The sequence below is a fragment of the Citrus sinensis genome, chromosome 4 (genome assembly GCF_022201045.2).
Source record: "Citrus sinensis cultivar Valencia sweet orange chromosome 4, DVS_A1.0, whole genome shotgun sequence".
Lineage (NCBI taxonomy): Eukaryota > Viridiplantae > Streptophyta > Magnoliopsida > Sapindales > Rutaceae > Citrus > Citrus sinensis.
Window position 1 is genome coordinate 15,303,246 of NC_068559.1, and position 27,600 is coordinate 15,330,845.

Genomic DNA, 27,600 nt, shown 5'->3' on the forward strand with positions numbered 1-27,600 from the left:
TGCTACAAAGTCAAGTCAAGTCGTCTGTAGAAATAAAGTGGCACTAGTCCTTAATCCACATTACAGGCTGTGCAATAGATCATAATGAAAAAATAACTATAAAAATCGACAAATTGTCAAACATATATGATGCCTAGCTTATCAATATGTTTCAAGTTAATGAACTACCCATTACTTTTTGTACAAACTGACATTGATTTATGAAATCACCCACATAAGCCACATGATGGATATTTATTATTTTTATATTCACTCAATTAATAATATTATGTCACATCAATTTATATAAAAATTTGTGGTTTCATTACTACTATTTTTTATATGTCATCCCAAAAAAAATATAAATAAACTTCAAAGTCATGTCGCCGTTAGAAATAATGTCGCACAATCCTTTAATGTAGGTTACAATAGACCATTATAAACAACTAATTGAGTAATCAATTGCCAATCATATTAGCTCCCTTACCTTTCACGCAACATTATATATGTCATCCCATAATGGTAAACATTTGTTTAGTCTTTGTATTATGAATTAAGTATCTGTTAGTCCTTATATTTAAAAAAAAAAATCTCAAAATATCCCTACTATTAAATATGATACACTCTTACATTTATTTTTTCTTTCTTTTTATAATAATACCCTTGCAAAATCTTTACAATTTTTTTTTGCCAATATCGAATTACTATTAAATTAACCTTAAAAATAAAATAACATAATGAAATTTTTACATTAATTTTTATGTACTTTTATGGTTAATTTAATAAATTAATATTTTTTTTATTAATGTCCCCAAGATTTACAATGATATTTTTGAAAAAGTTGAGAAAAGTAAAGATAAAAGTGTAATACATTTAATAATAGGGTTGTCTTGTGACAATTTTCAAAATAAAAGGATTAAATAAGTATTTAATTCAAAATATAAGGATTACCTTCCCAATAATAAATATAAGCACAAATAAAGTAGAGCTTTCAATTACCCTAGAACCCTAGAGCTTAATCGAGGCAGCTTTTTTTAAATTAGATTTTGAATTTTATATTATCCAGCCTCTAACTTTTTTAAAAATATTATATATTTTTAATAGCTTTACATCCAATGGTATTTTCACAATAATGATAAAAAGAATAGTAAGGTATCACAATTGTAACGTAAATGGATCCTATATATATATATATATAATTTTATTAAGTTACAACTGCTGTAACTTACAGTCCCTTCAAAAATCATGCGGGTCTCATCATTTGTTATAGCTTTTTATATTAGGGAAATTATTATTCGTATTCCTTATATTTGCTCTGTTATAAAAAATACTACAACGCTTTGAGAGTGTATCAATCATCCACCCTAAATTAACAAAAGCTATCTGTTGATCTTTAAATCGTTAGCTACCGTTTGAAAGTTAACGGAATTATAGCGAATTGACATTTTTACCCCTGAAACTTAAATTAAAGGAAATTATCATTTGTATACCCTTAAATTCTCTTATTATCAATTGTATACCTTTAAATTATCACTTGTATACCCTTAAATTCTCTTATTATCACTTGTATACCCTTAAATTATCACTTGTATACCCTTAAATTATCACTTGTGTCATATGAAAAGACCAAATTACCCCTCTAACGCCATCATATTTAAATGACAAGTAACGGTTTAGTGGGAGGCAAATATATTTTGTCAACTTAGGGTGGACGATTGATATACCCCCAAAATGTTGTAGTATTTTTTTATAACGGAGTAAACTAAGGGTATACAAATGATCATTTTCCTTTATATTAATTTAAAGGGACTGTAAGTTACAACAATTACAACTTAGGCACCCATGTGTGTGTATATCAAATATTTTTAGTGCTGATAATACGTGTAGGAGCTTCCATTGACCCATTGGACCATAACGTTCGAAACAACGGGAGTAAAAAGTGATTGTAAGCTAAGCGGCTTTTTGGGTGTAGACTGTAGGAAATGACTTTTTTTTGGGTGTTTTTATGCCATATGGATGTGCGTGAATAGTGAAGGGTTCTGATGTCGTCGTGTTAAATGGGTTAAGCTATAGCGGTGCTTTCCACTTATACTTGAAAGGAAAATGATAAACAAATGAAAGGTCGACGAAGGGGCAACAGAAATGGCAGTCCATGTTGCCGTTTCACGCGTTCCCTCGTCTAATTTTTTTATTTGTGGGACCGATAATAAATAATGAAATAAAGAATAAAAAATGGAAAAAAAGCAACTCAAATATCTTCATTATTTGAAACGTTATTCGCTTATTCTCCTCCCCAACCACTCGTTCTCGTTCTCATTTTGTCCCCTCCGTTCTTCACACGTTCCTTATTTTGTCCCCTCCATTGTTCATGCATTCCTTTCTCCACTCATACCCATCACCATCCAATGCTGTAGACAGTACAGAATTCGTCCCACTTCATCCCTCCCACTCGTTCTCGTTCTCATTTTGTCCCCTCCATTCTTCATGCGTTCCTTTCTCCACTCATCCCCATCACCATCCAACGCTGCAAGCAATATCAGAACTCGTCCCTAATGCATGCTAACGATCGATCTACAACGGAACTGCCACCAATAGAACAATCGATACAATCAGTGCTACTACGCCATTTGAGCCATCATTAAGGTCACGTTTAACTCTCTCTATCTCTCAGTCGTACATAATCAATGTTTTGTATCAATTTTTGTCAAATAATTAAAAAAAGAAAAATTATCATTTGTATACCCTTAGTTTACTCCATTATCAAAAATACTACAACATTTTGAGGGTGTATCAATTGTCCACCCTAAGTTGACAAAATATATCAGCTGACCACCAAACTGTTAGTTGCCGTTTAAGTATGATGACGTCAAAAGGGTAATTTGGTCTTTTCATATGATACAAGTGATAATTTAAGGGTATACAAGTGATAAAAAGAGAATTTAAGGGTATACAAGTGATAATTTTCAAGGGTAAAATCGTCAATTCACTGTAATTCTGTTAACTTTCAAACGGCAATTAATGGTTTGATGGTCGGCTGATACATTTTATCAACTAAGGGTGGATGATTGATACACTCTCAAAGTGTTGTAATATTTTTGATAACAGAGCAAATATAGGGTATACGAATGATAATTTCCCTTAAAAAAATAATATTTTGTGATTTGAATTCTATGATATATTTTATTTGTGTATGATAGTTGTGCGAAATGAATAATGATAATTCTGTAAAAAAAAATTAATTACATGATTTGTGATAATTTTTGTGTGATAAGTTGATTTGGGAAATATTGTATTAATGCTTAAATGCATCGAATTTTTGACTTTGAAATGCACCGAATTTTTGCACAATATTTTATTTGAATATTAGCTTTGCATTTAATGTTTAATTTAAATGTCGATATTGATCAATTTATACCTATTAAGAAAAAATTAGTGATGATTTGTTTTGTTTATACATATTAAGAGGATAGTTATTGAACTTTAACTTTTCCCTTTAGCAGTTCTATATCCTAAGATGCATGGTTAGAAATTTAAATTTATTACTAATTTTAAGAAACACGGTTCTTACTAGTGTTTGATATGAATTTTTCCAATGTAGAAACCAAATGCCTACTCAAAGCTATTATGTTGTTTTCAAAGGATGAAAGCTGGGCATATATAATTCTTGGCCTGAATGCCAGATGCAAGTAAATCAATTCAAAGGGAATGCTTATCAATCTTATAAATTTTTGTTGGATGCCGGAACAACTTACAATGATTACAAACAAATGCATGAAAAATTGCCAGAGACATTCAATATGTTAGAAACTATAAAATTTATTGTGGAAACACACGAAAATGGGGTGCAAACTGAAGTGCCTACATGCGACAAAGCTGTGCAAATTGATGAAGGTAGAAATGATTGTATTATTCTGCCTATATTATCCATTATATATTGTATTTTAGGAATAATTATTGCTATATGTATTTTGCATAAATGAAATTGTACCTTGTGTTATGTATAAATTTAAATAATTTAAACAAAATGATTGTTATGTATGAATTGTAACGTTTAACCGTAAAAAGGAATGACCTTTCCCTTTGGACCCTATGCATGTCTAGAGATATTATGTGTATCAAAAGAAACAACAATAATCCAATGATACACAAGTCGCCAAATCTAACATATATCATTGATCCATCACTACAATTTCAAACATTTAAAGTCGAATATAATATAATTTCAAACATTTAAGGTCGGATCTAACATATATATGTTGGGAAAATATGCTCTTTAAAAGCATATGTGTTTATTTAATTATAATAAACATTTTTTCTGATTAATAAAATTAATGAGGTATTTTATTCAAATATCTTAATTGCATTAATATTTTTATTAAAGTCTATTTAATCATATTATATGTATTTATGTGATCACCATGTGGATTCACAGAAGACATAAATACAAGTTATCTTATGATTAAATAAATTTAGTTCGCAGTTGATAAATAAAGTTGGACACTTTATTTAGGTATAGACTGTAATAAATTCATTGAATGATTTATCTTAATCATGTATGAATTTATTGATGTAGTACGACTACATTGAACATGATCACATATGAGATTTAATTAACTTTGTAATAACTGTCAGACTTATTAAATCTCATAGGCATTGATTTTATTGTAATCTTAATCTTGAGTTAATTATGATTTCATGATTGTAATTGTTATTCCATTTGAGTTACCAATGGGCATGACACATACTTGTAGTCTAGATTACCCGGTATCTTGGTGGGAGCATTTATGAGTATTAGAATTATAGATTAACAATATAGAATTTGTATAACACATCTCTTGATGGGTTTTCGGCACTTGATCATAGAATTCTTTGGCCAGAGTGTGTCAACATATTTAGTATATTGAAAATGATAATTAGAGAAAACTAGTAAGTATCAAGGAATAAGATGTTATTAAATTGATTGGACAGTTGAGATATCAATTTAATTAACGATGTGGTACAAATGATTGTGCAATAAAGAAATCAATGTGGCTTGAGACGAATTATTATTCGAGCATACAATTATGGAAGTCAGCTCCAATCTTTTAGTGGAGTAGATTTGGAATTAAATAATTGGGATAGTTTAATTACATGTCTAATTATTGTAGCCACTATTGTATGTTCCCAAATGATCCTCGGGTTAGCTCATTTAATTAACTGCACCACTACTGGATTAATAAGCAAGATAACTAGCTATTTGGGACAAAAGCCTAAATTTATCATTTAGTGAGAGGTTCCATTTAATTAGCTTGTTTGTAAAGGACCTTATGTTATTTTACAAGGTAGGTCCCCCTATAGAAAAAGCAAGTAAGGTGGCCAAACATATATGATGCCTAGCTTATCAATATGGGCATCGACAATTGGTTTAAAAAAAAAAGTGAATAAAAATCAACAAAAATCTAACCATCTGGTACGATACTCATGAGGTACCGTAGCCACAGCCTCTGTTTAGTCATATTCAAATACAAACCCATTTGCACTGATCTTGCCGTCTTGGATAGTTTTTGAAAACACGGTTTATCGGGTCGCTGCTTTTGGTATTATGTACTTGTCTCTTTTTTATTTTTGTGGAAATTTTGTGAAGTCATTGACATCAAATAATTTTAAACTGAATGATTAATAATAAAGAATTTACAAAAATAAATATCAGCATAAACAAAATTCAAAGTCAAGTCGCCGTTTTAAATAACGCGGCACAAGCTTTTAATGCAGGTGGCAATAGACCATAATAAACAAGTAATTGACTAATCAATTGCCAAACATATAATATGCCTCACGTTTCATGCAACTTTATATATGTCATCCCGAAATGGTAAATATTTGTTTAATTTTTATATTTTAAATTAAGTATTTATTTATTTTATATATTATAAAAAATTTTAAAATATTCTTACTATAAAATATATTTCATTTTTATCCTTACTTTCACAATAATATCATTACAACAATCTTTATAATAATTTTTATTTACCAATATTGAATTAATATCAAATTAACCTTAAAAGTAAAATAATAACAAGAAATTTTTAAATTAATTTTTATTTTCTTTTACGGTTAATTTAATAAATTAACATTTTTTCCTTTTATTAATGTCTCCAAGATTATTACAAAGATAGTTTTAAAAAAAGTTAAGAAAAAGTAAAGATAAAAATATAATATATTTAATAACAAGAACGTCTTAAAACAATTTTTAAAATATAAAGATTAAATGGATACTTAATTCAAAATATAAAAATTAATCAAATATTTATCCTTCTAAAAATAAATATCAGCAAAAACAAACTGAAACTTTCGATTGCCCTAAAGTCCAAGAACTTGACAGAGTAATATTCAATCACCTTATTTTAAATTGGTTTTTGAATTCTAATTGAGTTTCCATTGACTTCGTTTGGGAGTTTTTATGCCATATGTACGTGTGTGACAGCGTGAGTACAAGTGGGGTTCTGGTCTTGTCATAGAGCTTGGCAATTACCATTTACCAATGTATATTTTTTACTTTTTAGAACTGCGCTTGTCGCTTCTCGCTTGTTTCTTTTCTCGAAAGATCTCTTTTCATTTTTTATTTTAAAACTATCGATAAATTAATAGCCTTGGAGATTATAAAAAAATGTATTAATTTATAAAAATAATATCACATTTATAATAAGAATTTTTATGAAGTATTAAAATAGTATAATTAGAGAATATGGTGATTCTATCAAGTTATATGATACGATTATGAATTTATATAAATTACTTAATAATTCTTTAGCTGAATTATATGATTAGATCGTGATTATGTAGTAACTTATTAGAGAAGGTTTTTTAGAGACAACATGTTAAGCCCATTCTCTCTTTTGTTTCTTTTAACATAGCACATAAAATACAATAATATTTTCTCATCTTAAAGATACAAAGAAAGCAATAATAATCGCTGAAAGACGTAGAGCATTATGCTAGTATAGGGATGGCAATGGGGAGGGGAGGGGAGGGGACCGATCTCTCCGTACCCATCCCCGATATTTTGCGTATGTCCCCGTCCCCTCCCCGTCCCCGTCAGAATTACTTGAGAGAATCCCCATCCCCTCCCCGAATAATAACAGGGGATCCCCGAGAGTCCCCGATCCCCGAATAACTAATACATTTTTTTTTAATTTTGAGTTAATCATATTAAAATAAAAGTAAAGTTCGAAATATATTTGTTCGAAATATATCTTACATTAATATCTATTACAAAAGTCACATACATTAAATTAGTAAGTAACGCAACATGCAAGGAATACAAACTTCTTTTACAAACTATCATGAACAAATTAATAGTTTAATACAAAATTGTTACAAATAAAATCGAATTTAGATTCAAAATTAACTTTTTCAATGGTGGCGTGGGCACTTTATAAATGTGGACTATTCCCTTTACAACACAATAGTTAAATCGGAGCAAATCAAAAGCAAATATTAGATTATATTAGATTAGATTATATATTAAAATTGTGATTCGCTGTGGGCAATTATAACATCTAAAAATAAATAAAAAAATAGATTTAAGTTTAAAATATTTAAAGAATATTAAAATTTAAAAAAAAATATTTGGCTAATAGAATCTACTTAGTCTTTTTAATGTCCTAAATAAAAATTTAGGACTTTAATTAGTTAATTAGGCCTAAAAGTTTAATAATATAAATATTTTGATATTTTTTTATTTTTACCAATATTTATAATTTTATAATTTAAATTTTATAATTTATTTACTAGTAATTTTAAAAAATTAAAATGGGGAAATGGGTAGGGGATGAGGATTCCACCTCATCCCCGTCCCCTCCCCGAATAAGAAATTGGGTAAAAAAATTTCCCCATCCCCTCCCCGAATAAGAAATTGGGTATGAAATTATCCCCATACCCTCCCCGAATGGGGAAAATCCCCGAGGGTACCCGTCCCCGTGGGGATTTTTGCCATCCCTATGCTAGTACAATAAAGAAAATAATAGGCATATTAAATGTATTTAGTTTCAAATTGGTTAACTATTAATTTATGTTTTATTTGAGTCCTATAGAAAAATAAGTTTTTTTTTTGAAAAATTATTATCTAATATATTTATTAAATTATTAATTTACCATGTTGGTCTCAAGTCGAAACCAACAAAAACTATTATTTAATTAATGTTATCAATTTATTGAGTATTAATTTAACAAGATTGTCCTGTATATAAACTAGAACTTTCAGCCTAATTTTGAAAGCAACAAAGTAATAGCTAAATTTATTGATAAATACTTCATGTTTTATTCTGGAATTAATAAATGTGATATTAACCCCCATAATTGTTAAAAGTCAACCATGACTAATCAGTCTTAATATAAAGACCGAGCGGTGGATAACTAGATCACGCAATTAAGGAAATTAAGCAGCAACCTCTAACTGCTTATGAGTGTCCTGTATAAATACCCTAGTTTTCTTCACTTTAATCATATATCAATCATTCAATCACCTCGAATTTATTAAGCCTTTCTTCTACAGTACTTTTTTCTCTGAAAAAAGTACTAGAATGAAAGTAGTGTGAAGCCGTCATGGCTTATCTTTTGGCCACCCCTTGATTGGGTGTTTCGTTTTTCTTGCTCCTTTTTCTTTTAACTATCAGCTACTTCCATCTTTTATTATCTTTAAGTTTTGCAGATCATTCAAAGGGTTTGGAGTTAGTTTTGTAGGGGCTATTATTGTTGGTATTTCTTTTTTAAATATGGATGCAGAGGAACTGGTTAGAAAATGTCAGGCAATAACTCTAGAAGGAGAAGAGGAAGATATTGTTACTTTCATGGGAAGCATGAAGACCAGGGGGGAAAAAATGGCTGTTAACTGCTTGGTTGGAAAAGTTTTACTCACGCGAAAAGTGAACAGAGAGGGGCTGAAAGTGGCCATGCAAAATGCCTGGAGAACAGTAAAGGATGTTAAAGTTGAAAGCATGGGGGAAAACAGATTTTTGTTTAAGTTTGGTTCAGAAGAGGAAAAGAAAAGAGTGCTGATGGGGGGACCATGGCACTTCGATAGAGCATTACTGGTGCTTACGGAACCAGATGGCATAGGGGATATTAAAAACCAGCCATTTACGCACTCATCTTTTTGGGTTCAACTACACAACATTCCTATCATGTGTATGAATAGAGAGACTATCCAGGAGTTGGGGAAGAAGCTAGGGAAAGTAGAGGAAGTTGAAACGGATAATGCAGGGGAGTGCATAGGGCTATTTGCTCGAGCCCGAATTTCCATCAATATAACACATCCATTAAAAAAGGTTGTTTATCTACAGGAAGGTGAAGTAAAAATTCCAATGCCCGTTCTGTATGAGAAATTGCCGGACTTCTGCTTCTGCTGTGCTCACATTGGGCACCAATTCAGAGAATGTTTGAAGTATAAAGGGCAGCCAAAAGACGAACTTCCTTATGGAGCATGGATGAGAGCAATATCACAGGCAGAGAAGGTGAAGCAAAACAGAATGAAGGAGAAGAGTGATAGGGAGCAAGCCCAAGCTAATGAAAGCTTCATTGCAGTCAGCAACCCAGAATCCCAAAAAAACCCACCAATATCAATAAACAACCAGGGGCTAAACCACTACCAAAGAGAGAATGAACAGGGAAACGATGGCAATCCAAAAAGCAAAAACCAGGGGCAAGTAGCTGACAAAGAGCCATCAATGACAGATCTAGAGCTGACAGAAAACGTGCAAGTAGAGACACAGAGTAGGGGTAAGGAAATAAGTAAGATGCTAGTGGAGGTGACTGACAATGACAGCTACTTCAGAAACAAGAAAATGCAGGCGGGAAACGAAAACTGGAGGGAAACAAATTTAGAAGACAACCTGGAAAATTTTGCTAAAGCCAAATCAGACGAGGATGAGGTAGTTAATGGGCCAAGCAAGGAAAAAATTAGGCCCAAAGCTAGAAAGTGGAAACTGCATGCCAGGAACCAAAAGACCCCCACCATAAGTGTCAAAGGGCCAATGTGCACCAAAAGACCCAGCTGTGAATTAATAGCGCCCAGTCCCGAAAATAAAAAGAAAAGAAGACTTAGTCCCCAAAAACAGCCAAGCAGTGGCTGTGCTCTCAACTTTCACCGAGCAAAAACCCAACTAAAGTTAGTTGACGAAGAACATGATGCAGATATGGAGTTGGAGGAAATGGCAGACAATAAATCGGCGGGAGCTGGTGGCCAGCCCCGCCGGCAGAGATGAAGCTCCTAAGTTGGAACGTTCGAGGTATGGGGAAGCCTCGAACGAGATTAGCCATCAAGAAAATTCTCCACCTGCATAGGCCAGACATTTTCTTTTGCTGTGAAACAAAAATGATGGCCAAGCAGGTTAGCTTAGAATGTAGACACTTTAATTTCGAAAATCATTTTGCTGTGGACAGAAATGGATTAGGGGGAGGGCTAGCTTTATTTTGGACATCGAATGTTGAGGTTGAGATAAAATCCTACAGCTTACACCATATAGACGCACTCGTGAAAACTGGAAATGGCAAGGTATGGAGGTGCACCGGAGTGTATGGCCACCCAGAAACAAACCAAAAACACAACACTTGGACTTTGCTGAAGAGGTTAGCAGGTATATTCTCTTACCCTTGGTGTTGTTTCGGTGATTTCAACGAAATATTGAATTTGCAAGAAAAATCAGGGGGGAATGAAAAAAATATAGATATGGTAGTACAGTTCAGGGAGGCTGTTCAGGCTTGTAATCTGGTTGATGTGGGGTATAGGGGGCACCCTTTTACGTGGTCAAACAGGAGGTATGGCCAGCACTTCATTGAGGAGCGCTTAGATAGGTTCCTGTGCAGCAATGACTGGAGTGAAAATTTTCATGATATGGCAGCTACGAATTTGGTAAATTGGGTCTCCGACCACTGCCCAATCTTAATGGAAGTTAGAGAGAGATCAAAAGATCGGAGTCATGGCAAAAAATCAATCCACAGAGAGCACTACGAGGATATGTGGAGCTCATATGAAGCTTGTAAGAACATTGTGAGAAATGAATGGGCTTCCATGGGGAGAGGGGCTCGGGAAAATCCGGTGAAGCATTTCCAGCAAGCTGCAAAAAATTCTTTAGCCAATCTTAAAATTTGGAGTAAGTCTGAATTTGCGGATAGGAAAAAGAAGCAGGATCAGCTAATTAACCAACTCATTCATGCAAAGCATGGCAGTGCTCAGAGAATGAATGGAGATCAAATCAGAAGGATTGAAAATCAAATTAATGGCATGTTGATGGATGAGGAGATTTATTGGAGGCAAAGATCGAGAGCAGAATGGTTAAAGGAAGGTGACAGAAACACCAAGTATTTTCACTCAAAGGCATCAGCTAGGAGGAGAAAAAATAAGATATGGGGCATCGAAAACTCTCACGGGCAATGGACGGAAGACCAACGGGAGGTAGAGAAAGAATTTTGTGAGTATTTCCAGAACCTATTCACAACATCCAGCCCAAATCAAAGCCAAATTCAGGATGCCTTAGATGGAATTAGTCCAAAGGTGACCACAAATATGAACCACCAGCTGGAGGAGCCATTTACTGAAGAAGAAATTGTGGAAGCCTTGCATCAGATGAGCCCAACTAAAGCTCCAGGCCCCGACGGCTTACCCGCGGCTTTTTTCCAGAAGCATTGGCAGACAGTTCGGAGTAGCGTGATAGGAACATGCATGCACATCCTCAACGAGGGAGGTAACTTATCTGCCCTTAACCACACCTTTATTGCTTTAATCCCCAAAACAACCAAGCCAAAAAAGGTTACTGAGTTTAGACCAATTAGCCTTTGCAATGTGATATACAGGATAGTAGCTAAGACTATTGCAAATAGGCTAAAACCAATCCTTTCGCAAATTATTTCTCCCACTCAGAGTGCATTTATACCCAATAGACTCATCTCTGATAATGTGATTATTGGTTATGAATGCCTCCATAAAATAAGACATAGTCAAGGAAAAAAGAAGGGGCTGGTGGCTTTAAAGTTGGACATCAGCAAAGCGTATGATAGGGTTGAATGGACTTTTCTGAAACAAACAATGAAGAAGCTTGGTTTCTCAAGGAAGTGGCTGGAACTGATTATGGGCTGCATTACTTCAGTTTCTTTTTCAGTAATCATCAATGGAACCCCAAAAGGTTTCTTTCATCCAGAGAGGGGCTTAAGGCAAGGTTGTCCCCTCTCCCCATATTTGTTCATCATCTGTACAGAAGTCTTCTCAAGTTTGTTGTTACAGGCAGAAACGAAAAAACGCATCAGCGGCCTAAGATTTGCGGAGGATGTCACAATATCCCATTTACTTTTCGCGGATGACAGCTTGGTTTTCTCAACTGCATCAGTGGCTGAATGCAAGCACCTGAAGGGAATTTTTGATAGATATGCAAAGGCGTCGGGACAAATCTTTAATTTTGAGAAATCATCAATGTTTTTTGGAGGCAAGATTCCTGAGGAGCAGAAAGCAGCAATAAGAAACATCTTCAACCTCAATGTGGTTTCCAAATATGAAAAATATTTAGGGCTCCCATCAATGATAGGAAGGAAGAAGACAAGCTTTTTTAGAGAAGTCAAGCTAAGGGTCTTAAGCAAGATTAATAATTGGCAGCACAAAATGTTTTCAAGTGGAGGCAAAGAAATCCTTATAAAAGCTGTTGCTCAAGCCGTCCCTGCATACGCCATGAGTGTCTTCAAGCTCCCTAAAGGCTTATGCGAGGAAATTCAGAGTGAAATCGCAAAATTCTGGTGGGGCTCAAAAAAAGACAAGCGGGGCATCCATTGGGCTCGGTGGGACAAACTGAGTTGTGCAAAAAGTAGGGGCGGATTGGGATTTCGAGACTTCATAAGCTTTAACCAAGCTATGGTGGCAAAGCAAGGGTGGCGGCTGATTCAATTCCCAAACTCCCTGGTTTCCAAAGTTCTTCGGGCAAGATACTTTAAAAGCTGCTCATTCTTAGACGCAAAGCCTGGCTCCAACCCATCCTTTATATGGAGGAGCATCTTATGGGGTCGGCAAGTGATTCAAAAAGGAGCGAGGTGGCGTATTGGAAATGGCAGTAACATTTTGGTGTATAAAGACAATTGGATACCAAGACCGGACACATTTAAACCGATCTCCCCCCCAACCTTGCCAATTGATACAACTGTAGGTGAGCTGATGGATGATGAAAACAACTGGAATGTGGCAAAGCTGAACCAACACTTTATGCAAGAAGATACTGAGGCTATTCTCAAAATTCCTCTTCCAAGAAGCCAAAAGGTGGATGAGATGATGTGGCATTATGACAAGCATGGAGAATACTCAGTAAAAAGCGGATATCAGATAGCCCTTAAACTCAAAGCTCCTGATGAGCCTAGCAACTCTGGATCAAACTCTAAAAGATGGAAAGCTGTATGGTCCATGGAGTTACCAGAAAAAATGAAAATTTTTATGTGGAGGGCAGCTAGGAATTTATTGCCAACGGCTGAAAATCTTTGGAAAAGGAAATGCTTGAAAGATCCAATATGCCAGGGGTGCAACAGGGAGGTGGAGACAGTCAGACATGCACTCTTGGATTGCAAAGCAGCTAGGAAAATCTGGTATCATGCCACTTCTTCAGTCCAAATATCAAATGCCCAGAATCAGGATATTCTAGAATTCATCTATGAGGTGTGGAGCACTTGGGGAAAAACAAAGGCTGAGCAAACAATAGCTTTCTGTTGGGCAATATGGTTTGCAAGAAACAAAAGGATTTTCGAAGGAAAAAAGTCAGACCCAAGAGCCTCAGCAGCAAAAGCTGAATCACTTCTAGAAGCCTACCATAGAGCCCGAAAACCAGATGCATCTCACATTCATAATGTCAAAAGGATTGTGCAGAAAAAGTGGGAGCCCCCACCTGGAAATTTTCTCAAGGTTAATGTGGATGCAGCAATAAATAACAGGGACCAAGTAGCAGGATTGGGAGCTGTTATAAAAGACCCAAGTGGTAAGATAGTGGCGGCAGGCACAAAGCAAGTTCCACTAAGGGAGGGAGTGAGCTTTGCAGAAGCTGAAGCGATGGAGTGGGGTTTGCAGATAGCAAGAGAACTCTCTCTATCCGCTTTGATCATGGAGACAGATTGCAAAGAAGTTGTGGACTTACTTAACAACACCAAGGGCAGTAGAACAGGTATAAGCTGGGTTATCTCAGACATCCAAGAGCAACGACGAGACTTTAAAGAGGTCAAGTTCAGACATATTCCAAGAACCTGTAACACTTGTGCCCATTCCTTGGCAAAGCTTGCTGTAGGAGCAAATACTTCAGCTGTCTGGCTGGATCATATTCCAGACGAGATATTGAATGTATTAAACAGTGTTGTTTGATTTATGAAATGATTATTTTCATTCAAAAAAAAAAAATCATATATCAATCTCATTTATAGTACTTAGTTTGTTGCAACTAGCCATTATATAAAGTAAAAAGACCAAATATGCGCTTGTTATTTTACTTTGTTCCTCTGTTTATGTTGTTGTTAAAGTGCTTGTTTGCTACGGGTGTTAAAAACATAACAACGGATCAATCTGCCCTTCTTGCATTCAAACTCCATGTCTCTGATCCTCGTGGTGTCCTAGCAAATAATTGGTCCATATCTTATCCAGTATGCAATTGGGTTGGTATAACTTGTGGTGCTCGTCATCGTAGAGTCATAGCTTTTTATCTTTCAGATATGGGTCTCGGAGGTACCATTCCACCACATTTGGGAAATCTCTCATTTCTAGTATATCTTAATATTAGTCACAACAATTTTCATGGCCATTTGCCCAATGAACTGGGGCAATTACGCCGACTCAGAGTCATTAGTCTTACTAATAATGAATTGATTGGAAGTATTCCATCATGGGTTGGTGCATTATCCAAACTCAGATACTTATTTCTTCAAAATAACAGTTTCATACGTCTTATCCCCGACTCTCTCTTCAACTTATCAAGGCTGCAGAATCTGGACATAATGTACAATATGATTGATGGAAGCATTCCATCGAGGATAGGAAATTTGAGTAGGCTGATGAATCTCAATTTTGGTTATAACAACCTTCAAGGTATGTTTGCTTCCACTTCCATCTCATCTCTTTGAAGCATATTAATTTGCAATTGCTTGCATCCATGACCCGGAATTTATTTACTATATCAATTTTATGTACGTGACTAAAAGTTAAACATAATGAATATTAAAGACATATATTCTTTTGAATTTTAGTGTAAATTTTTGTACAAATATCATTATTACATGTGTGTGTATAGGGAAATTATCGCTGCACCATCTGTGTTTTGCCTTATGTTCATCCAAGTTCCAACCACTACAAATTCTTACATGTTCTCTGCATATTCTTTCTTTTTAAATTTGTATCAATCCGTTAAATAATTTAAACAAAATGATAATTTTATTCATAAATAAATTAAAAGACCATTTTATCTTATTAAAGCTTTGAAAAATAAAAAAAATTATAATTGTTAAAATACCCATCAATTTAATAAAAAAAAATCTCAAATAGAGGTGCTCAGCTGATTTTTATTAAATTTAGATTTTGCAAAAGTTTAATAATTATTTTTATCAAAAAATTATATTTTTACAAAATTTTAATAAAATATAACTGAATTTATTTATTAAAAAATAAATCCCAAAATATTAATAATTTTGGAGATTTTTATTAAATCCCATAATTTTATAATTATTTTTATAATTATAATTTTTATTTTTAATAAAAATTATATTTTGGGATTTATTTTTATTAAATTTAGGGGTATTTTATAATTATAATTTTTTTCATTTTTCAAAAATTTTATAAAATAAAATAATATTTTAATTTATTTGGGGGTAAAATTGTCATGTCATTTTAATTGTTTAACGGTGTTAGTGCAAAAGTGGTTAATTGATAAAAATTTAAAAAGAAAGGTCGTAAAGAGAATATGTTAGAATTTTATGGTGGTAGGATTAACATAAGCCAAAATAGAGGTGGTGCAATAATTATTTCTCATATATATATATATATATATATATTTGTCTTTAATGCTTTTATACAATTTTATGTGTAAACTTTTGTACAAATATCATTATTATATGTGTGTAAAAAATAAGGAAAGGATACACTTTGATAGTACATGATAAAATACATAGTGTTCGAATGTGTGTTTTACTTTATTCATTACTTTAACAGCATAAGGGATTCTATGTAAGATAATGGGGTAAAAGCTCATTTAACTTTTATATATTGAGATTAATGTCCGTCTAGTCTCTGTGTTCTTAAAAGTACTTTAAAATATTCTTGTCGTTAAATTATTAACACCCTTACCGTTAGTTTTTATTTTTTTTTGTTTGCTTTTATAATATTTTTGTCTTACAATAATTTTTTTGACATTAATAAAAAGAGAAAAATCAAATTACCAATTTAACCCTAAAAACTAAAATGGAAACAAAAAGAATATATATTAATTTTTGTAGAACACTCTGCTGATGAGTTAATATATTAATTTTTTAAAAATAATTTCAAAAAAATTGGTAATTTAATTTTTTACAATACTAATTTTTTTGGTTATACATGAGCTTCCACAAAAAACAATAAATGTTCTTTTTTTTTAATTTTGTTTTTTGAGGTTAAATTGTAATTTGATTTTTTATTTTTATTAATGACAAAAATATTTTAAGAATGTAATATTATAAAAATAAGTCAAAAGAAACAAAAAATAATAGTAATGATGTCAATAATTCAACGACATGGATGTTTTGAGGTATTATTAAAAATATAGAAATTAAATGGGCACTAACCCTATAATAAAGAGATTAAATGTGCTTTTACCCTTAGACAATGCATGTACATATAGAATTTGAGATTTGAGTTTCTGTATATTGAAAATTTTAACTAGACTACAAGTAAATTTCACCCGAATCTAGTTCTTGAAGTAGTTTACGTTAAAACTACTAATATGATAAGTAGTCATATGAGACGATACCATTAATTAATTGGTAAGAATTAATTTACTTTAATCTTATAAAGAATTACCAACCAGTTAATTAATGACATATAATTTAGAATAAAATTTAAAATAAAAATTTAGAATATCTATTGACCATAAACCAATGTTTGAAAAATACATAAGTAACTTAGCTAAAGAATAAAAAATAACATTATATAATCTAGGGTATCAGAGATCCAAGCTCGATTGGTGGTCCTCAACCAGTCTTGAATCTCGATCATCAGAAATCTATAAATTAAAATTAGTTAATTTTATTTATTAAAATATCACATTTACCGAAAAACCCAATTAACTCTTAAATTAATGTTGGCATTCTTAGCAGGTGAAATTCCTAAGGAGATTGGCAATCTACATATCCTACAGTATCTAGTTCTTGGTCCCAATAACCGAAGTGGTTCCATTCCACCAACGATCTTCAATATATCAACCATAACACTCATTAATCTATTTGGCAATCAACTCATAGGCCATCTAGCATCAACACTTGGCCAATCACTTCCAAACTTGAGGGTGTTAATTCTAGCACAAAATAAACTTATTGGAACAATTCCCGACTCCATCACCAATGCTTCCAAACTCCAAACACTAGAATTGAGCTTTAACTCATTTTACGGCCATATTCCAAATACATTTGGTAACTTGAGACACCTCCGCAGGCTCCACCTGAAGTCTAATAACTTGACAACCGAATCATCTAGTGAAACGTGGAGTTTTCTCTCTTCTTTGACTAGTTGCAGAAATCTAACAGCGTTGAACTTTGGTTCTAATCCACTACGTGGCACTCTCCCACCATTAATTGGAAATTTCTCTTCTTCTCTTCAATATTTTTATGCATTCGAGTGCCAGCTCGAGGGTAATATTCCTCAAGAAATTGGAAATTTACAGGGCTTGATACTTTTAAGCCTCTATAGCAATGACTTGAAGGGAACTATTCCAACAACGATGGGAAGAATGCAACAGCTGCAAGGTATAGGTCTGGCTGACAACCATTTGCAAGGATCCATTCCCTATGATCTTTGCCAGTTAAAGCGGTTGAATTCATTATCATTGCAGGGTAATAAGCTCAATGGGTCTATACCCACGTGCTTGGCAAGTTTGACATCTCTGAGGGAACTCCGCTTGAACTCCAACAAGCTCACTTCTAGTATTCCATCAGCCTTATGGGCTCTTGAGTACATCTTATATGTAAACTTGTCATCAAATTATTTAACTGGTTCTCTCACTTCGGACATACAAAATATGAAGGTCTTGATAGATTTAGATTTATCAAGAAATCAGTTATCAGGTGATATTCCAAAAACCATTGCTGGTCTCAAAGATCTGACGAATCTATCCTTGGCTGGTAATCAATTTCAAGGTCCTATCCCCGAATCATTTGGCAGTTTGATAAGCTTGGAATCCTTGGATCTCTCTAGTAACAATCTTTCCGAAGGAATTCCTAAGTCATTAGTAGCACTGTCACATCTCAAACAATTCAATGTATCTCACAATAGGCTTGAAGGGGAAATTCCTACTGAGGGGCCTTTTAGAAACTTCTCAGCTCAATCATTTCATTGGAATTATGCACTATGTGGTCCACAAAGACTCCAAGTCCCACCTTGCAAGGAAGATAAGAACAAAGGATTCAAGAAAGTTGCTCTACTTGTGCTGAAATATATTTTTCCTCCGATAATATGCGTTGTACTAATAGCACTTGTCTTTATCTTCTTCCTAAGACGTCGAAACAGGAGTACAAAAAGTCCAGATGATGAAGAATTGTTTTCTCTTGCAACATGGAGAAGAACATCCTACCTAGATCTTGAACGGGCAACTGATGGATTTAATGAATGCAACTTGCTTGGTTCTGGTGGCTTCGGGTCAGTATACAAAGGGATACTTTCTGATGGGACTACTGTTGCAATAAAGATTTTTAATCTGCAACTAGAGCAAGCTTTTAGGAGTTTTAATTCTGAATGTGAAGTCCTGCGAAATGTTCGTCATCGAAATCTCATAAAAATCCTTAGCAGCTGTTGTAATACAAATTTCAAAGCCTTGGTGCTTGAGTTCATGCCTAATGGTAGTCTTGATAAATGGTTGTATTCTCACAACTATTTTCAAGACATCCCCGACAGGTTGAATATAATGATAGATGTGGCACTGGCTCTTGAATATCTCCATCACGGTCATTCAACACCAGTGGTTCATTGTGATTTGAAGCCTAGCAACATTCTCTTGGATGAAAATATGGTTGCACATGTGAGTGACTTTGGCATCTCCAAACTCTTAGGTGAAGGAGATGATTCTGTGATACAGACCATGACAATCGCTACAATTGGTTACATGGCACCAGGTAATATGTTCGGCGTCTAATTTATAATTTTTTTCTCATTTTTCAAGCATAGGCATAGATTCATCGATTATTATTCAAATATTATTAGTTTTTTTTTTCATCATTTATTTTGTGATAGATATCTTTCTGCTAATTTGAAAATGAAAAGTGCAGAATTCGGATCAGAGGGAATTGTGTCATCCAAATGTGATGTTTATAGTTATGGCATTTTATTGCTGGAAACTTTCACGAGAAAAAAGCCTACAGACGAAATGTTCACCGGAGAAATGAATTTAAAGAATTGGGTGAAGGAGTCATTACCTCATGGATTGCCAAAAATTGCTGATGCAAACTTACTACGAGAAGAGAATTTTTTTTCTGCCAGAATGGATTGTTTGTTAAGCATCTTCCATTTAGCATTAGATTGTTGCGCGGAGTTACCGGACCAGAGGTTATATATGAAAGACGCTGCAACGAAACTCAAAAAAATTAGAGACAAGTTTCTGGAAGATGCCAACACATTGCGTCTTTAGAAATCCCCACGAGTCCTCCTCAGAGAAAGGGACGGTGATAACGCAATAAGAATAAACAACAGGTTTAGAAGAATAATCCCATCAATTCTTTCCCATTTCGGATGTTTGTTTCTAGTTTTTATTATCTTTTTCTAAAATTTTTAATGAATGTATTTGAATTGTAATCATATGGATGCAAAAAAAAAAAAAAAAAAAAAAAAAATTTATAAAAATAATACAAATAAAAGATTAAATAAAATAAGATAACTTTATACTTTTTAGTGTAATATAATTACATCGTCCTAAAAATGAAACCATCGGTAATTCAAAATCAGATATTTTTAAAAATTCTCTTATTATTATTCAGAAACGCACATCCATTACTAAAATTATTTAGAGCGTCATCAATAAATACAGAAATGTTGATCTCCTCCCCTTTTCTACCCCCATTGCGATGCCTTTTTTTTTTTTTTGGAACTAAATATAAGAATTCCTGTACGATACGTTTTGTCTGAGCATGAACGAAAATAACTATTAAAAAGAAAAAAAAAAGGAAAAAGAAGAGAGAATTATTCGTTCAGTGTATTCAATTATACATGTTAGTGTAAGTATGAATTTTTTTTTTTTTATTTCACTGAGCAACCCGTAGCATTATTTACTGCTAGCAAAGCTCCCACTAATTCCCGCCAAATTTCATTGCCAGAGCACAGCGATGAGCGTTAGGCTCAAATTCACCAAAACAACAGAAGCATCTCTCTCACTAGACAAATTCATTAAATCCCAGAAAAACCTTCCTAAAACTCCACCAAAACTCTGGGCAAATGAACCAAAACCTAAATTCACGGACACTGACAATCAACGACTGCCAATTGTTGATCTAAGCCACCCCATTTTACAAAAACTTGAATCATGCTCAACAGTCAAAGAATTCCATCAAATCCACACCCAGCTCCTAGTCTCAGGCCTCTCTCAAGACTCTTTTGCCGCGAGCCGAGTCTTAAAGAAGCTTTGCACTTCTTTAAGCTCCGTGTCTCTATCTGTTTTGTTCTTTGATGGTATTCAAGAACCTGATGCTTTCATGTGTAATACTATAATGAAGAGTTTTTTGATGTTGAATGACCCTTTTGGTGCTTTGAGCTTTTATTATGAGAAAATGATGGCCAAATTTGTTGAGCATAATCATTATACGTTTCCGTTGTTAGGGAAGGTTTGTGCTGGGATTAGGTCTTTGAGAGAAGGTAAAAAGGTTCACGCCCGGATTGTGAAATGTGGGTTTGAGTTGGATCTGTTTGTAAGGAACTCTTTTATTCATATGTATTCGGTTTGTGGGGAAGTTTTGGATGCGAGGACAGTGTTTGATGATGGGCCTGTGTGGGACTTGGTGACTTGGAATTCGATGATTGATGGGTACGTGAAGAATAGGGAAGTTGGCTTTGCGCGTGAACTATTTGATTTCATGCCTGAGAGAGATATTTTTACTTGGAATTCTATGATTTCAGGGTATGTGGATGTTGGCGACATGGAAGCAGCCAATGGCTTGTTTGATTTGATGCCATTTAGGGATGTTGTTTCTTGGAATTGTATGATTGACGGTTATGCCAAAATAGGAAATGTTACATCAGCTCGTAATTGTTTTGATAGGATGTCTATGAGGAATGTGGTTTCTTGGAATATATTATTGGCTCTTTATGTGCGGTGTAAGGATTATTGCGAGTGTTTGAGATTGTTTGATAGGATGATAAGAGGGGACGCCAGGCCAAATGAGGCTTCTCTTATGAGTGTCTTGACTGCGTGCGCAAATATGGGGGCAATTGATATAGGTCAATGGATTCATTCATATATACAGAAGTGTAGGATTAAACCTGATGTGTTACTATCAACTTCTCTCTTGACAATGTATGCAAAATGTGGGGTGATGGATTTGGCAAGAAATGTTTTTGATAATATGACTGAGAAAAATGTTGTGTCGTGGAACTCTATGATAATGGGATATGGTATGCATGGGCAAGGAGAGAAAGCCTTAGAAATGTTCATGGAGATGGAAAAGAGAGGTCCAACGCCCAATGATGCCACTTTCATTTGTGTTTTATCGGCATGTACACATGCAGGTATGGTATTGGAGGGTTGGTGGTACTTTGATCTTATGCAACGAATTTACAAGATAGAGCCAAAGGTGGAGCACTACGGTTGCATGGTTGATCTTCTTGGCCGTGCTGGTTTGATGAGAGATTCAGAAGAGCTGGTTAGTAAGTTGCCAATGGAAGCAGGGCCAGCCTTATGGGGAGCTTTACTTTCTGCTTGCAGTACACACTCAAATTCAGAGCTTGGGAAGATTGTGGCACAGCATCTAATGGAATTGGAACCAAGAGATCCTGGGCCATATGTGTTGTTATCTAACATTTATGCCTCAGAAGGGAAATGGGATGAAGTTGAAAATCTGAGAAGGATAATGAAGGAAAAGGAACTAGAGAAAGCTGTTGGCTCCAGCTTGGTTCACCCAGGTGAATTTGCATCTGAATCTATTGTGGAGAATTGCCCACCGCATCGGAAATGCATTGTTTACTCAATGTTGGGTGAGATAGGTGCGCAGATGAAAATGTGTCGCAGAGATGTTGCGAGTCAGATAAGTATACAATGACATAGAAATTGTTCACAAAAGCTTGTCTCTCAATTGTGCAAATGTACATTTCTGCTATGCATTCTGGGGAAGGGAACTTTGTAGCTGGTTTAAGTCGATGATGCTAAAGGGAAGAGAGTAAATATTTGAAGGATACAAACATAAGGCAGTGGCGAAGAACTCCATGGCACAGCTGAAGAATTGTGCTTTAACCCAAGAGTTCGAGATCAATGTCAGAGGTGTGTTGATTCCGCACTCCAAATTTATTTATTTTTGATGTACGTACCATGTACTGATACATTCATTGTGCTTTACATGTTTCGTGTTGTTTATTATACAATTATCCTAATGCTTATCCTAAATTTAGTGGTATCTCTCTTTCATTGCCTGCTGGGATGTCTTCATTGTAAGGAGAAACTCAAACTAGTTTGTATTGGATACCTTGTTCATACATAGCAATATATGTATCAAATTGTAATGATCAATCCTGTAGTGCCAGTCCATTCTGATTGAACTTTTGTCTTCAAGTTACCAACATTCAACCTTTTTAGTTGTAGTTTGATGATGCACTTCTGTGTTCTGACCAAGTGCAACACAGATTGTCGAAAGAGTGGAGACCATTGTATAAAGGTGCAAGGGGTTTCTGATATTTACTTTGATCATGGTTAGCAGTTACCTCCTCAATAGTCCAATATGACAGCATTTTTTTTTTTTAAGACAAGACAAGGCAAGGAAATTTTATTGTAGCCTTGGGACGAAGTCGGCCTTACCCCTTAAAAGTATGTATAATATTGAAATTTGAAATATTATTATTAGCCAACAAATACAATGATTACATGAATTTTCTGTTTTTCATATCACATGCCGATCACTCTATTGAAATTAATGTTTTAATCAACAAATAAACACAACATGCATAAAAAAAGAAACATTACATAACAGTATAAAAGGAAATTTATTTGGAACAAACAAATATTAATTCTGTCAATATTAGCTCTATATATATGTTTCAATCAGGATCTTTGACTATATTAAAATTAACATAAATTTTAATATAATATATTTTGGTATTGAAAATCTTTGTTTTTTTTTTATTTATCTTTGATTTTAACATGGTCAGTAATTTCTGATTGGAAACTCACTATATATATATATATTTAATGAGATCAGTTGACTTGAACTCCGGTGTCATATGTTTCTCCGGCTTTCCAGTCTTGTGGTATGTTATTAACAGGAACAACCCACGACTCATCGTCTCCATCTTCATCGCTAAAAAACATCCTCAAAGACAACGGACCGCTCGGCGGCGACGTGGTTGTCCATACCGCTCCATGACTCCTATCCAGAAGCTTGCACGCAAAGTTCTTAGTCTGCAAATATTTACGCAACAAATCCAAATTTATAAGCAATTAATTAGTAATTTCGTCAATAATAAAGCATTAATTAATTAATTGAAGGACATTTTGTTTTCAATTAATTACCTCACAGAGCTGCACAGCAGTGATATCCTTTTTGCCTTGTTGATACCATATGACAAATCCCAAATAATGAGGATAGTCGCTTTTCTCATCGATCTTTATTGTGATATTTTTGTACGGGTAGCTGCACGAAACACTGTTGCACGCATGCACATAGAAATTTAATAAGTTTCCCATTAATTAGTTATACAGCTCATCTATAATATAAGTACGGACGTCGGATGTTATAAAATTCAGATTTGAACTGTAATTAAAATTGTACTACTCTGTAAAATTATAGTAGCTTATATTTAGACAACCGGACCTGAGCATCATTTCTCACATGGACTAGCCTTACATACCGTCTATATTCAACATCCACAACACCATGTGCTAACAGAGCTGCTGCCGCGTCGGTGGTTTGAGCCATTCGGCCGAAGGCTCGCCTGCTCAAAATAAAGTCGGTATTGGGACCCCAGCCTGAATCCGTAATCACTACCGTTGCTCCTCTGTCTGAGCAATAGTAGCTGTTCAAACACCTAACCTGTTGTGATCATTGAAACACAAATATATTATAAACAGAAATTATGACAATATGATTAAAAATAATAATCACATATATCCAATATGCTGGTAAGTTTGAAATTACATAAAATAGTTACGCATTTAACTCAAACGGTAAGGATTAAAAGAGCATTTGCCCCAGCTAAGCATACAAGACGGAAAACTGAAAAAAAGAAACAATGACTGTTTGAAAATTTTGTTTGGTTGCATTTGAAAAATAATATTTAGACAGAAAAGAATTGACAAAAGCAAGGTTAAAACCGGTGCCGGTTTACTCATTTAATTGAAAACAAGCTAAACCAGCATTGGCTTTACCCTGTTTCCGTCGGTGCTCAATTAGCACTTTGTCTCTCAGGCATTTTGGTTGGATATATGTACCTGGTAGCAAGCGCCACAGCCAAGACCATTACGATAGAGACCAGATGCGGCCGATACATCTCCACCGTTGATTGTTGCTCCAAACGAACCAAACCCACAAGCACCAGCTGCATGCACCTCGTGAGAATTAATTGCGTAATTAACAACAAAATAATCTTATTAATTATTTTATCATTATTTAATTAACTTACAATCAGTTCCTTGTTCATCGGAATTTGGGTAGTGAGCTGCTCGAGATCGAATGAAACAGTCGGGACATGTTTCAGCCTCGGCTGCCAGAGCTTGCATAATACATAGAGTTGCTAAAAGGAGCATTAAGGATTTGAGAGAAAGAGCCATTAACTTTTAGGGGAAAAAGGAGACGATAACTAATTCAGTGGAAAGCTTAGAGGAATTGAATTTGGTATGATTGAATATGCATGAAGTGAACGAGGTCTGTAGTATTTATAATGAATTTGCAGCCCCCAAGTTTGGTGAACTTTTTGCCAAATTTGACATTCTTTCTAGATATTATTTTTATTTTAAACTACTAGTGGAATTCTATCAGGATTACAATATTTTCCAATAGGCCTAGCTAAATAGAATTACTCATTTTGGAAATGTGAACAATTCCTCCAGTTTGACAATTCAAACTTTGATTAATTTATTACAATTTTCCTTCCGCTGTAAACATTTTCACCGTTTTGCTAGCAGAAGTTCATATAGGTAAATATTAATTCTAGTGTGAAAGAATATTATCCGTAAAAATCAAATTCAAACTCCCAAGTCTCATAATTTTATCCACAAAAAGTCTATATGCATATTAATGAATTTATGGTTGTTTCAAACAATATTTCTATTTTTTTTATTGATATTTGTTCATGTCAAAAGCATATTTGCAGATGTGAGCAGCGTAATGCCAAACAACAAAATTTTAGGATATAAAATTTGAATTGAATTAGTGATGTGACAGATATGTGTATATATTGTCAGTTTCTAACTTACTGAAATCAATCTATAATGTTTATCCTTCTATTACCTTCATAATATTTAATAACCACTTTGCTCCAAAGATTTAAAAGAAAATAGGGATAAATGAGTCATTTACTTGATATTTGATTTTGAAAATATTAAATATACTATTTTAGAAAAATTTAAAAAATAATAGAAAGTACAAGAAAAAAATATTACTATTAATTTTTTTATTCATATTGAAACTTATATTTCTTATTTTTAGTACTTAAATTTTTTATTTTAATTTCAATTTATGTGATTTATTCAATTTTTAATAAATATGAATAAAAGTGTATTGAAAATACGGATATATTAAAAAATAAATTAAGTGATATTTATTAATTTTAATAAGAAAAAACTAACAATCTCCATATGTACATATTTATGTATGTATGTATATGTATTTGTGTGTATAACTTGTCAGTCTACGAGACAATAATTGCTAACATATTAGTTGAGATACAAATTTTTTGTAGTTATTAGCCTGTATTATAGACATAGATTGTGCAGTAAATTTTAAAACTTGACCCAACATTAATTAGCATTAACATTAATTAAGTATCACAACAAATAGAGATTGAAAATATTCTTGATTCATTGGCACCTGACCTTGTCACTGTTGAATATGCAGGTTGAGTACTTTGAATGCGGAATTCAACGATGAGTCTTGCTTGAGATTAGAATAAGAATATTGGGGGGACAGTTAGGTTCTCTAGCATTAGCAGACTGTAGATTAGGCATCTTATTGATCATCGCGTTCAGTTCCCACTAGTTCGTGAAATGAATGTGACCACACGGACACAGGCTGCAGAATCCTGGAAAGTGAAAGGAAAGCACCCACATTTCAACAAAAGTTTGCTAGTTGTGTTCTATGTATATATATATTTATCAACGATGTGCGTGAAAGCAACAGTATGAATTAATGACATGAGGAGCCCATGGCCATGGATAGCTTTGTAGAGATTGAAAGCTTTTATTTATAGAATTATTAAACTAATTGAAATTAAATATATTAGAAGCCTCCTCGGTTGTTGCTCAGCTATACGTGGCTTTGCATCCGCGGTCATGTAAGTTCGAGCGATAAAGCGTTGTGTTTAAGTGGGTGATGATATCTTAATCCTATAGTTTTTATTAACAAGATAGATAGATATATATATATATATGAAGCCATTCTTTATTTGAGAACCCAATCACTGCACACAGCTGAGCCGATTAATATAAAACATTGTATATCAATTTGTTTTTGTATATCAACAGAAGCATCTTCATAATTTTTGGCTAAGCTGACTAGAAATTTTGTTGACAGTCGATTCTGATATCTGAAGAAGAGGCGCATAGATTGTGCCAACTTTGACTGCCATGAAGAGTACAGTTTAGCCACATCAGCCATGACATGGAAACCATTATAGCTGGAGCAAGCAGAGGACCACATAAAAAAAGTTAAAAATGTCAGATTTTTTTAATCTATCAAATAAAACTTCATAAAGTTGATAGTCCATTATCTAGATAGTTGATTCCTTTTAAGGGAAGCAAGTTGGTATGTGGTGGCGTGCAGCGTGTGCTTATGAATTATGAGGATGTAGATAATATATTGAAGTTGACACCTGATAGTTCATTAGCTAGTATTTGTTATATATTGTCTGTAGGGCAATATATCTACCTTTATGTGGAGTTTTGCGAATAGTATTCTAAGAGTGTGTTTGGGATATGAGATTATTAATTATGGGATATTAAAACATTGTTCGCATTAGTTTAATACTAATATCATGTTTGGAAAGAATTTGTA

At 33.9% G+C, this 27,600-nt stretch overlaps 4 protein-coding genes across 4 annotated transcripts; 3 read left to right on the forward strand and 1 right to left on the reverse strand.

The window, feature by feature from the left end:
* The first annotated feature begins 8,732 nt into the window (after window positions 1–8,732).
* On the forward strand, window positions 8,733–10,220 carry LOC107177871 (uncharacterized). Its single transcript, XM_015532391.1, has one exon. The coding sequence runs from the start codon at window positions 8,733–8,735 to the stop codon at window positions 10,218–10,220; it is 1,488 nt and encodes a 495-aa protein (XP_015387877.1).
* Window positions 10,221–14,436: 4,216 nt separating this feature from the next.
* Window positions 14,437–20,079, forward strand: LOC127901912 (LRR receptor-like serine/threonine-protein kinase EFR). Its single transcript, XM_052440085.1, has 3 exons — window positions 14,437–15,052; window positions 17,308–19,314; window positions 19,468–20,079. Exons 1-3 carry the CDS (start codon window positions 14,443–14,445, stop codon window positions 19,824–19,826), a joined length of 2,976 nt encoding a protein of 991 aa, XP_052296045.1. The 5' UTR covers window positions 14,437–14,442; the 3' UTR covers window positions 19,827–20,079.
* A 143-nt stretch (window positions 20,080–20,222) lies between these two features.
* LOC102619133 (putative pentatricopeptide repeat-containing protein At5g37570) lies at window positions 20,223–22,931 on the forward strand. Its single transcript, XM_006485308.4, has one exon. It carries the CDS (start codon window positions 20,518–20,520, stop codon window positions 22,441–22,443), a length of 1,926 nt encoding a protein of 641 aa, XP_006485371.1. The 5' UTR covers window positions 20,223–20,517; the 3' UTR covers window positions 22,444–22,931.
* A 429-nt stretch (window positions 22,932–23,360) lies between these two features.
* Window positions 23,361–25,249, reverse strand: LOC102618833 (expansin-like B1). Its single transcript, XM_006485307.4, has 5 exons — window positions 25,013–25,249; window positions 24,822–24,928; window positions 24,242–24,423; window positions 23,904–24,036; window positions 23,361–23,792 (listed from the first exon to the last, which is right to left on the reverse strand). The coding sequence occupies exons 1-5, from the start codon at window positions 25,158–25,160 to the stop codon at window positions 23,589–23,591; spliced, it is 774 nt and encodes a 257-aa protein (XP_006485370.1). The 5' UTR covers window positions 25,161–25,249; the 3' UTR covers window positions 23,361–23,588.
* Between the last annotated feature and the right edge of the window lie 2,351 nt (window positions 25,250–27,600).